The sequence below is a fragment of the Brassica rapa genome, chromosome A01, assembly GCF_000309985.2.
Source record: "Brassica rapa cultivar Chiifu-401-42 chromosome A01, CAAS_Brap_v3.01, whole genome shotgun sequence".
Taxonomy (NCBI): Eukaryota; Viridiplantae; Streptophyta; class Magnoliopsida; order Brassicales; family Brassicaceae; genus Brassica; species Brassica rapa.
Window position 1 is genome coordinate 16,811,021 of NC_024795.2, and position 12,486 is coordinate 16,823,506.

A 12,486-nucleotide genomic window follows, 5' to 3' on the forward strand; every position below is an offset into this window, starting at 1 on the left:
ACTAATATGGAAGAGTGGAAAAACTTTTCTTTCATGATTCTGTTTTGTTTCATATTTTTATTTTTAAAATTTCAAGCTTTGATTTTAGTTATATATTTGATTATTTTATTTGATGGTAGAAGCATTTTTACTTTTTTGTTCATTTATTTGAAAATATATTTTTAATAAATGATTGTGTTGACAATATGATTCTAAAATTCATATAATATGATCTCAAACTAAATAATTTTGTTTTTTGGTATAAAACTGAATAAACCGAAAACCGATGGTATATAAACCAAACCGAACCGAAGTAGATATGGATTAAGAATGGTAGTTATATTTTACTAACCGAAATACCGAAAACCAAAAAAAACCGAACCTAAACCGAACCGATATCCGGATTGAACACTCCTAATTACATTACTTGCGCAAGTTAAAATCATATCATATGCAAATCACTTTTTTACAATACACATTTAATATTTTTCTTTAAACAATTTCATTATTTATTAGGGGTCATTAATATGATAAATAATTCGACTTTATATATATAGGAGACACCTAAGGTCTTAAAATACAAACATTCTGCTCTTACAAGAACAATGGCAATGGTGCGAGCCTCCAAAAACATTGTTTCTTATGTTAGAGAATTAAAACCCCGTAAAGATACGTCGCGTATTGAAGTTAGGATTGTTCCTTTGTGGAGAAACTATAACAAAGAATCAGGAAACACCATTGAAATGGTTTTTGTTGATAAAAAAGTAAGTATAAATCACACAAAATGCATTTTTTTGGAAGCATGGTTTATTATTCATTTCGAGATATATACTTATTATGCGTTTATAAAACTCTTATAATTTATAGAGTACTGACGTATAACTTTTATATGAACAATCAGGGGACAAGAATTCATGCTTCAGTAGGTGAACAACTGATCAAAAAATTCAATGACAAGCTACGCGAAGGAGATGCGATTGTCGTCCAGTTGTTTAAAGTTTACGATGCTATTGGTGAATACCGCACAACGCCTCATCCGTACAAAATTGGCTTCTTTCAAACAACATTTGTTGGAAAAGCTGATGATTTTCCAAGTGCAGTTCCCGAAAAGTATTTCGCGGACTTCTCTGATATTCTTGGTGGAAATCTTGATCATAGCTGTTTGGTTGGTGAGTCAGTTTCTTACACAGTTAAAGAGTATGTCAATTTTGTTATACTTGTTCCTGATTTAACTCTTGTTTTTGTTATGTAGATGTGGTTGGCCAAATAGTTAACTTCGGGTCTCTGGAAAACAAAATAATAAAAGGAAAAGATAACATGAGGCTCTTGATTGAGTTGCGTGATCCAAAGTAAGATTAAGTTCTTATCTTTTCCGTAATTTTGCTAGCTAAACATCTATAATCTGTATTTAACTTAAGTTTATATTATACAGTAATGTGAAGAGGGTGTGTACTCTGTGGGGTTGTTATGCTAAACAAGTATACGATTACAGTAGGAGTAACATGTCCACCATGATTATTTGTGTTATCAGATTCTGTTCTGTTAATGAGTGGAAAGGTATATAATATTGTTTCAATTTGTGTAAAATTATTACTCGCATACCATATTAATAAGATCAAAATAATTTGTAGGTGCTTACTCCATATCTGGCGGGTATAATTCAACCCATATTTTGCTCAACCCAACACTTGATTTTATTGAGGAGTTCAAAGCAAGGTACGTCTCCTGCGTCTTCTACTATCTTAATTTTGGAACGTCATTTTTAACTGAAACGTTTTTAAATTATGTGTGATTATTTGATTTGGCAGTCTCCCTAATGATTCTCTTGCTCTTACAAACAACGATAGTAGCCAATGGTCTGTTGGTACTGCTACATCTATTCGTGCCAGGTTTTTTGTTCTTAATGAGAGGCTAACCATAAGAGAGATCATTGATAGTACTCTGGTATATAGACTACACCCTTCACTTTTTAATTTTTTACACATGAGTATACTCCATTTGTTATCAATGCTTTTAACATATTGTCATTGACGAATAGGTTGACACTTTTGTCACTCTGGGGACTATTGAAATAATTGATACTGAACGTGGCTGGCAATATTTAAGTTGCAAATACCACAACAACAAAAAGTGATGCCTACAACCAATGTTGATGCTGATAACCGTCCCTTGTTCTTCTGCAATACATGTTATAAAGAACACAGTGATGTCATTTCCAGGTATTGTATTTGCAACATATACTCAGATTTTAGTTAGGTAGATCATCATGGAAATGAAATGTGACGTTTAATATTTTTGTTTTCAGGTTCAAATTAATTGCCCATGTTAAGGACGATAGCGGTGAGGCTAATTTTCTTTTGTTTGATGCTAATGCTCAACAAATTGTGCGTCATTCTGCCGCTGAACTCTATGACGAGGTATTTTTATAAATTCCATTGTACATCAATTAACACAATAAATTCAATTTATTGTGTAATCTCTATGTAATTGTAGAATGAAGATGAAGACTTCTTACCAGAAGCACTTAGCGATCTCTTTGGTAAGAGAGTCCTTTTTTAGATTTCAGTTGATGCTGATAACATCAAAGGAAAGAGCTCTCAGTATGTTGTTCGATTGGCTACTGATGACCGTGAAATGGTTGAGGAATTTGCTGATTTGCCTACTAAACCAGTATTACACTGCTTATAATTGCGAAGAATTTGATTGTTACATTAGCATAATGTTGATTCGATTAAATCTGTCTCTTGCAGGTCCTAATGTTGGAGTCCGCAGATGATATTTCCTCTGGTTCTGGTGGTTTTACAGGAACTCCTATGTCCAAAAGAAAAAGCGAACAAGATGAAGACAGTTGCCTCGAGGATCAACACTCTGTCAACAAGAAACTCTCTCAAAAGAAACTCAAGGGCGAGTGATCTGTCTCCTTTTTAAAAAAGCTTTACTTTCTATTGTTATGGTTGTGTTTTTGCATCATTTTTTTATTTGGTCTAAGTACCTTTTAGTTTGATTTTTTTATGATTTTGTCTAAGTACCTTTGTTTTTGCTTTTGTTTGGATTACAACTTTTAAAAGTTCCTAGCTAAACCAGATCCCCATTTCTTTTTAAAGGACACAATCGGTAACGTTTAAGAATCATTACATTCGTAAAATGATTATCGAACCGATCCCCCTTTTTAGGATTTTATTGGCATAAATACAATCTCAGCCCATTTGAAATACCGAATAAAAAAAATCACCCCAAACTTTTACTAATCTTAAAATGATTATCGAACCGATCCCCCTTATTATGCTTTTATTGGTAGTAATACAATCTCAGCCCATTTGTAATACCCAACTAAATACCCAATTATGCCCGAATATTATTTAAGCTCATATTTATGTCTATTATTATTATTTTGACTTTGCAGTTGATTTTCATAGTAACTAATACTATTTAGAAGAATATTTGTAATATCAAGGATTAGACTATTCTTTGTAATAACTACTACTTTTTAGACATTTTTAGATTATTTAAGCAAACATTAATCTAAAAAGGTTATGTAATTAGATCTAGATATTAAAACAAACACCCAAAATATGGGCTTGTCGTACCGAAGTGAAAATCGTAAATTATTTAAAACATTTTTTAAATGAAAAATAAATCGATTTTGGAGGGGAAATATATAAAAACACACATGCAAAATATGGTTATGTCGGTAAATAAAACTATTAACATATTTTTAATTTATGTATTTCGATAAGTAATGTGAAAAGACACGACTCATCGAAAGTCCGCGATGACATTATAAACACAGCATTGAACAATTGTGACCTAAACCTTTCATCTCTCTTCTCTCCAATTGAGTCTCTCCAACTTTCGGTAATTTAATTTTCTTTCTCTTTATTTTTTCTTTTTCAATATTCAAGATGTAGATCCATCTGTTTTCTGTATATTTTGTTACCAATTGAATCTAGATTTTTTAGGTTTTGTATCCGTCATGCGTCTTTTTGTTCAATAACCAGTCCATGATCTTGCTAGGCTTTTAATAACTTAGATTCAATGGAGTAAACTATTTTAGTTCAATTTTTAGATTGTTATGTATAAAAGTCATTGAGAATTTAGGAGATCTTATGTGTACAAATGCTTATTATTGTTTGAAAAAAATTATTTCCGCTTAGATAATATAAATTTAATAACCAATACTGTTTATAATAACAGTAAGACCAAGATCTCGCGATGGCATTCAACAAGGACCTTAAACGCAAGTCTCCCATGACTGAAGATTACGGTACTTCTTTAGAAGAGGCATTCAAAAATGGAATAGAGGGGACGACTGCGCATTACCAAGCCATTCTCTTTATGTACAAGCAACTACATGATGTCGTCATCAAAAAACATGCTCAAGAGCTTGAAGTCGCGCACATTCAAGGTAAACTGGAACTCTTTCACGAACTCTTCAACATGTCTGCATTGAGTGAAGAGAAAGAGAAGCTAGAGTCGGAACTTGTGCTTGCAGAGGCCAAGGCATCTGATGTGAAGGTTCCTTATATCGATTGGTACAAGTTGAATGAGCCACAGATGTTTAATTAACCTCTTCGGTTTCTTGTTTTCTTCAAGTTTAAAACGCTTAATGTTTTTTGATATTATGGTTATGTATTTCGGAACATATTTTCTGGTTTTTAAAACCAGTTTTCCTTTAAATTTGGTCGGTTATTAAACTAAACTAATTTTTTATATGATAATCTGCCTTTTTATTAGCCTATCTCATTTTTTTTTTCTTATTGTGATAGCTTATAATTGGCTTGAAGAGTTTTGGTTACATATTCGTTTGATTTAGTTGCGTTAGTTACACAATATCTATTTGTGTAGATAAGACTTTGGCAGAGGTTGTAGGTTATACGTATAGTGGTGGGGTAAGTGGTTTTGGGTTAGATTGATAGATTGTTAGATTGATAGATTTGTCTAAATCATATTCTTCAAGGTGGCGTGATTATGTGATAGACAATATCGAATCAATTTTGGATTCTTCAGATCTTAGAATATGAGAGGAAACTGATTTAATACATTAAATTTTTGAAATGTCCTGACTAAATAATTATTATGAAGAGTTTGTGTCTATAATTTAACTAAATGTATTTTCGTATCGCATTGGTTAAGTTAAATATTCTATCGAGGTATGGAAATGATGATCTTTTTTGAAATCTTTATAACTTAATATATTGACATGAGTGAAAGATTATAAATATATAACCCCATAAATATCTAATTAATCGGCATGATATATCTAATAAATTTTTCAACTATTCGAAAAGGAAGGCAATATTTTAAATTCCTGTTATGATGCAATCCTATAGTAGTTAAAAATCTATTACTTTCTATATTTTTCGGACAATATCTATATATAAGGAAATATATATATGTTGGAAACCTTTATAGTTTCAAACATATAAAGGTTTAATAAATATTGTATTCGAATCTAATTGGATGACCATTTATAGGGCAATTGGAAAGGCATTTTTCTAGAACACATCTTTCTATATAAATTGTAGATGTTGCCCATCTTATCAAACCTAATATCAGTCTTCTTCGCCGACATTGTCTCTACCATTCTCTCCAATCTCAAACAGAAATCCTTTGTAAGCTTTCATTTTCTTTTTTTGTTAGCAACACATGTATATCATTATTCAGTTATTCGATTATCGAATCACGGTTTCTTAATTCAATATTTCGTTATATCTGTGGCATTGAACAATACATGTCGATCATCTTTCTAGGGATATATATATATAACTATATGGAATTTAGATAACGATTTTGTAAGATCTCTATAGTATCATGTTTTGTTTAATTTTGAGGATCTAACTAAATAGATATATTTCACTATTAGTCGCTTTGTCTCTATGTTTCATCTGAATTATCAATAGTATAACTATGTTTTTAATTGTGTTGCTTATATAATTGTTGTATATGTTAATCAATATTTTTTTTGTACACATGCAAGACAAGATCTCGCGATGGCATTCAACAGAGATCTAAAGCTCAAAAAACCGATCGTTGAAGATTACGGTCATTCTCTCGAAGAGGCTTTCAACAACGTAAAGAATGCGAGTAGGGAGCACTACCGAGCCATGCTCTTGATGTACCATAACCAATTGGAAGCCATCACAGCCAAGCATTATGAAGAGCGTGAAGTCTATCGCGTGCGAGGTAAATTAGAGTTACTCAAGGAACTCTTCAAGAAAGACGCAAGGAGGAAGGAGAAGAAGAAACTAAAGACTGAACTTGTGCTCGCAAAGGAGAAGATGGATGGGGTCAAGATTCCTTACGTTGATTGGTTCAAGATGGGTGAGCCACAAATGTTTGACTGACGTCTTTCCTTTAACAACCTCTCCAAGTTTGAAATGTTTTAGTTTTTGTGTTGATTCTGCTACCAATATCGGAATTTATCTTCTGGTTTTGTAAACCAATTTTCAAATTTGTTATTTTCAATAGTTTAAACTTATTGTAGTCAGATGAACTGCTTTTATATTTGCATGGATCATTGCAATATATGATATTTTGATTGTTGAACAATGCGTTTCAATGATTTATAAACAGTCTTTGCTGATCTTCTGTGTTCAGTCAGTGTAGTTTCGATGTACTTATAGAGTATTTTGTGATATTAATTAGCACTTATTTGTGGTGTTAGTGAAAAAAGTTATTGTTTTGTTCATCATTTGGCCTTCACTTAGCTAATATAAAAAGAAAACTTTTAAATCCATTATTATACATCAATGGTTTTATTGAACAAATTATATTTAGATTTTCGTAATTAGAAAATGACACATACAAAATATTACTTTAAAGATACTATTTGCCAAGCACGTTTTACAGATATTGGGTTTAATTGATTTTTAACGCATTTGCATATGTAAAATTCCCCTATATTCAACCAAAAGTTTTCAAATGTTTGCTTCTGCTAATTTTGTTAAATACTTGGGTTTGGGTTCAGGGTTTACGGTTTCGGTTTTAAGTCTAAGATTTGGGTTTATGGTATACGATTTGGGATTAGGGTTTAGGATTTGGTTTAGTATATATACATTTGGATTTAAAATTAACGGTTTGGGTTTAGGGTCTAGAATTTGGATTGAAAGTATACGGTTTGGATTGATGGTATAGGACTTGGGTTTAGTGTATAAGGTTTGGATTTAAGGTTTAGAGTTAAGGGTCTAGGGATATATATTTTGGATTTAAAGTATACGGTTTGGATTTAGGGTATAGGACTTCAGTTTAGGGTAAAGGGTTTCATCAGTTAGAGTTTTGAAATATTTGAATTTCTTTATTTCCATCATTATTGTGTAAAATAAGCTGCGATGAACATAAGAAATACAAATTAACTATTTCGTATCACCAAGATAGCACAAACATCAAATGTGCAAAACCGATAATAAAAATCCTATAGATTTATACAAGTAATTATACAATATGACATTGAGTCCTGATATATATAAACCCAAAACCAACTATTATCCAAATGAAACCGAACTTTTTTTAAGAATCATTACATTCTTAAAATCATAATCGAACCGATCCCCCTTATTAGGCTTTTATACAATCATAGCCTATTTTAGTTATTTATCTAAAAACATAGTTATGCCCAAATATAAAGAAGACGGCGTTCAAAACTCCAAAACCCTAAATTGAGTGACGTGTTTAGTAGCATTCTATAAATTTGCCACTAAAAATTACAAGCCTAGCGTTCTAAATTTCTTGGCTTAACATGCATCCGGGCAAATATAGTTGGTCAATTTCTACCCAGGTATTAGCGAATTCGAGAACCAAATATTTTTGCAAAACCAAATTTATTGAATAAAGGACTCATTTTTGTGATCGTATAGGAATTATGCACATTTGATCATGATAAAACTTCACTGTCTTCCTATGGCTATGTAAGTTTTTTTTATCTTATAAAATATTTAATTTCTATTATACGTTTGGAGTACTTACAAGTCATAAACTGTCGTACAATATGTGACAGATTTACGAAAAAGTTGACAATCATACAGAGACTAAAGTCAATCAGAGGCATCAATATCACAATATGATGACATTTACACACGGAGACCAACATTCAGCCAATATCCACGATGACCAAGAGAAATCCAAGTTAATGGATTGGATGGAGACTAACAAACAAATACCTCAAGGCTTAAATCTAAAGTCTTCCTATTGATGTGCTGTTCATAACTTTGTTTGGAATCCATTGACTAAAACATGGACACCTTAATTTGAGATTTGAAGATTACTATATGTTTTTTTTTTAATTTGTCGTATTTAACTCTTTATTATTAGATTTGGTTTTATTTATTGCTTCATTGGGCTTTTTATATTTTTTATATTAGAGATCTTCATTTGTCTTATATCAGTTTCTCTAATATATTTATCCATTACTGGTACCATGAATGCAGCCGTCGTAATATTATGCTTCAAAAGTATAATTTGATATGTGTATGACCAAATTTAAACCTACAACGTTAAATATTCAAGTGATTAGGTGTCTATAAATCAATATCTTAAAACCAACTTTTCAAAGAAAGAAAATATCAGTTTCTCTAATATCATAAATATTACCGGTACCATGCATGCAGCCGTCCTAATAATAAACTTGAAAAGTATAACTTAGGAACTGAAATTACTTGACCAATACGTATTTCAGAGTGATATCTTTCTTAAAACTGTAGAAAATATACTTGGCCAATTAAGAATTAAATGTGTTTGTACCTATTACATCAGATGTCGATCATTGTATTAATTAGAATTGGTAACAAATTTATGATTACCAGTAAATATGGGTAGAGGATATACGCATAATAATTTTGTGGACCTTTGATATATAAATTTCCTTGACGAACACACCATTTATTAAAAAAACTTTTATATAACAACACATATTTCAACCTAAACACTTCGTATAACATAATTTTAAGAGATCATCATAGATATGTCTACTTTCAAAACTGTAGAAGAGCTCGTGCCTTACAAAGAGATATGTCATATTTATGTTCAGATTATCCGTTTGTGGAAAAACTATATCGCAGCTGATCGATATACTATTGAGTTGGTGCTATGCGATGCCTTTGTAAGATATACACCATCATAGACTTTAGTTTACCAAAGTATTTATTACCCCCGACCTATAGATTTCTCCCTAATATGATTTTTTATGATGCAGGGAGATAAGATTCATGCTTCTATCAGTAGTTCTTTGGTAGCACCATATGAACCAAGACTCAAACAAGGGTTAAGGACAATTTTTGAAAATATTTCAGTTATCCAATCGGGAGGTGCATATCGAACCAGCAAACATGCATACTTGATTGATTTTGTCCGTAATACCCGTGTTTGTGTGTGTGATTTCCTTGCACGGGCACTCACTGGTTTCCAACCAGTTGCTTTCCGTGATATCTTGGATGGTTTGGTTAATACTGAGTATTTGGTTGGTGCGTATACTAAAACATGTTTTCAAGACGATTCATTTCTCAAGCGCTAATTATGTTACGGCTATAACTATCCGTACCTATTAAGTTAACTGATATTTTTCCCTCCATTATTTTTCTAGACGTTATAAATCAAATAGTTGGGGTCAGCCATTTGGAGATTGTTTCTCTCAATGGAAAAGACACTGAGAAGATAACACTGGAGCTCCAGAATCAGCTGTATGTTTTTCGGTTCTTAATAATGAATCAGGGCTTATTGATAGTATTACATTTTAAAAAAAATATGAGATGTTTTTTTTTAATCTTTTATTGCAGTACTGATCGCCTTACGGTTCATCTGTTGGGTAAATATGCTATATTTGTTAATGATGCTACTCAAAACCTCATCCAGAAGAAGTGTATTATATGGATTATTCGATTTGCCAAAATCGGAGTGTTCAAAGGTAATCTTCATGTATTTAAATAATACATTACGTCTGCCAAATGTATCCGGTTTTCTTAAGATTTGGCTTTTGGTAACAACAGATAGTGTATCTACCGCATACGGTGTTACTGACGTTTCCCTCAATCCTTAAATGGTAGAGGTTGAAGCTTTTTTAAAATTGTAAGTGGTTCAAAATATAAAATCATAAATATTTTGCAAAGTATATGTTATACCGACGCTTTTGGTATCATATTTTCAAAAACTTTTCAAATATTTTCAGGGTGAACAAAAGAGACCCGCAGATAGCATTGGTGGCGTCCAAACCATATTGTCCGATTCCGGAGTTATATGGAAAGTTTAGATTTTTCAAGCCTATTATTCAGAAATCAATTATTGAAGTGTTGGAGACAAAACAGATAAAGGAGATGTTATATCTAACGTTGTTTTCCGATCTATTATAACACTCTGCTTTTTGGATATACAGCGGCAGAGGTATATTGTTATGTGTACAATTGCTGCCATTGATTATGATATGGGATGGTACTATATGAGTTGCAAAATCTGTTGGAAAAGAGTATTGTTAGTCCCTAGCAATCATATGGTTTATGGAATTCAAAAGTCCCAAATCAAGAAAAAGTACTATTGCGCCAAGTGTAATAACTATCGTTCTGAACTTCTGCCAAGGTAAGTAAAACATTCGGACCGTATTTTGAATTCCTGATTTAGATAAGAGAAACCAGTGATTTTGAAACATATGAGCAACCCATTCTGTTCCATATAGGTACAATTTACAATTGGTAGTCCTTGACAATACTGGCCACTCAAAGTTCCTTCTGCTTGACAACCTTGCAGAAGAATTATTAGGGATTCCCTGCGTTGCGTTATACGGTTCATCGTCTGACCAGGTAAGAACGTACAAGTGAATATTTTAACTATACCTGATTTTGAAAACTATGCATGTTATCTGTAACTGAATCTGTTTATAAATTATTTTTTAACATCTATATAGATCGAGGCTCCCGTTGTCGTCCATTCTGTTCTCTCTAAATTAGTTGGCGGAACCTATTTCTGCAAGATTGTTATAGAGGAGCAAAATTTCATGTTCAACTGCCAAACGTTCAAAGTCCTGGAGATTATTCCAACTTACGAGTTTTAGTAATCTGTCGGATTTTTTCATATATAAATTTGTCAATTGAATTTTGTTTCTGTATTTTCAGATATTTTTCTTATTTTATTTTTATTATTTACTTTTACATTAGAAATTTAATTACTTATTTTGGCTTCTTTTATATTTGAATTCTTGAAAGGGTTTAATTATTATTCCATTTTTTTGGTGGAAAATGTTATACATTATAAACATTGTTAAGGTGCTTTAGTCCTTGTGTTCAAATAATCAACACATGTAAAATTATATATATTGCACAATTAAGTCAAAACGATTGCAAAACAAGCAAAGTTAAAAGGAACTGACATAATGAGTTGGATGATATTGGGAATTGATATTATATAAAATACTTGCGAAACATACAAAATAGCAACTTACAAAACTGAACGAAATAGATAAATCACACATGTAAAAAACATAAGTATTTTTACATGCGTTCTTAGATAATGCACCTCCACAACTCTGCCTTTTTTAGTCTTGATTCATAGCAAACTGAACAAATTGAGTAAGCCTTTTGGAGTAGTAACAGTGCTTGCATACTTGAGCCATGTTATCGGGATGGAACCCAGTCCTTGGCTCAAGGTTGACCATAGCTGTCTAGTAGCGGGTCTCTATAATTGCAGGGATTGTACTTAGAGTTTTCTTGACTCTTTTCCAGCAATGATCGGAGGTTGATAGATTTTCTTTCCATTGAAGTTTATCCAGATACTTTTTACCTTTTGGATAGTGTTCTAATGCAAGCATTAACAAACCGTAAAGATACGTACCGTTTGTATACTCACCAATGGATGATTGGCGTAGATGAAAGAGGCCTTTGCGTTTTTCTTTGTGGACGAAATATTGAAGTATGCCCTCAATATAGTGTGCCTCAGGGTTGTCGTTCTCCAAGCATAGTTCCTTGAACTTGTTGTGCTTAGGGAGTATTTCGAAAGGTTTGGCCGCAAAATATGACAAGGAATTGTTTCTGAAATAGTTGGTGGGATCGGAGTTGGAGTGGTCGTCGTTTGAATTAGAGGAATCACAGATGTAGTTGGTGTCATAATTGTTCACCGATTTTTCTTCTCCCATCTTCACTTAAGTGTCTGGATTTCACTTGAAATTTTTTTGGTTATTTGGGTTGTTTTTACTCTCAGTCGATGCTGAGAATGCGGATACGTAATGTTGGATGTTGTTGGACGATAGTTATAAAGATGGTTGTGGGAAAATGATGTGATTGTACATGATGAAAAATGTTGTGTACGTGCTAGAAGTATGTGCTAAAAAGGACAAGGGACGACACATGCATTGTAAAAAGGCTGTGGTTCACCGGTGTTGTCACTTACTCAGAAAAGTTGGTCGTTGCTTTTTTTGCATGCTTATTGATATTACCAATTGAAGTGACAATTTGACATATTGAAACTGGATTCTTATTCTTTCTTAATAAAATATATAAAAGTAAGACATTAACTTGACCAACTTTCATTTTC

The 12,486-nt window shown here is 32.2% G+C and overlaps 1 protein-coding gene and 1 pseudogene across 1 annotated transcript; both read left to right on the plus strand.

The window, feature by feature from the left end:
* The first annotated feature begins 529 nt into the window (after positions 1-529).
* Positions 530-8,023, plus strand: LOC108871407 (annotated as a pseudogene).
* On the plus strand, positions 5,970-11,011 carry LOC108871405. The gene is made up of 7 exons (XM_033275812.1): positions 5,970-6,300; positions 9,554-9,650; positions 9,747-9,885; positions 10,136-10,210; positions 10,340-10,539; positions 10,637-10,760; positions 10,865-11,011. The coding sequence occupies exons 1-7, from the start codon at positions 5,970-5,972 to the stop codon at positions 11,009-11,011; spliced, it is 1,113 nt and encodes a 370-aa protein (XP_033131703.1).
* Positions 11,012-12,486: the final 1,475 nt, after the last annotated feature.

Excerpts from the sequence above, each read along its gene's own strand:
- LOC108871405 (XM_033275812.1), top strand. The coding sequence starts at position 5,970 with ATGGCATTCAACAGAGATCTAAAGCTCAAAAAACCGATCGTTGAAGAT. Across the intron at positions 10,211-10,339 it reads ATTCCGGAGTTATATGGAAA|CGGCAGAGGTATATTGTTAT; the intron begins GTTTAGATTTTT and ends TTGGATATACAG. Across the intron at positions 10,540-10,636 it reads CGTTCTGAACTTCTGCCAAG|GTACAATTTACAATTGGTAG; the intron begins GTAAGTAAAACA and ends TGTTCCATATAG.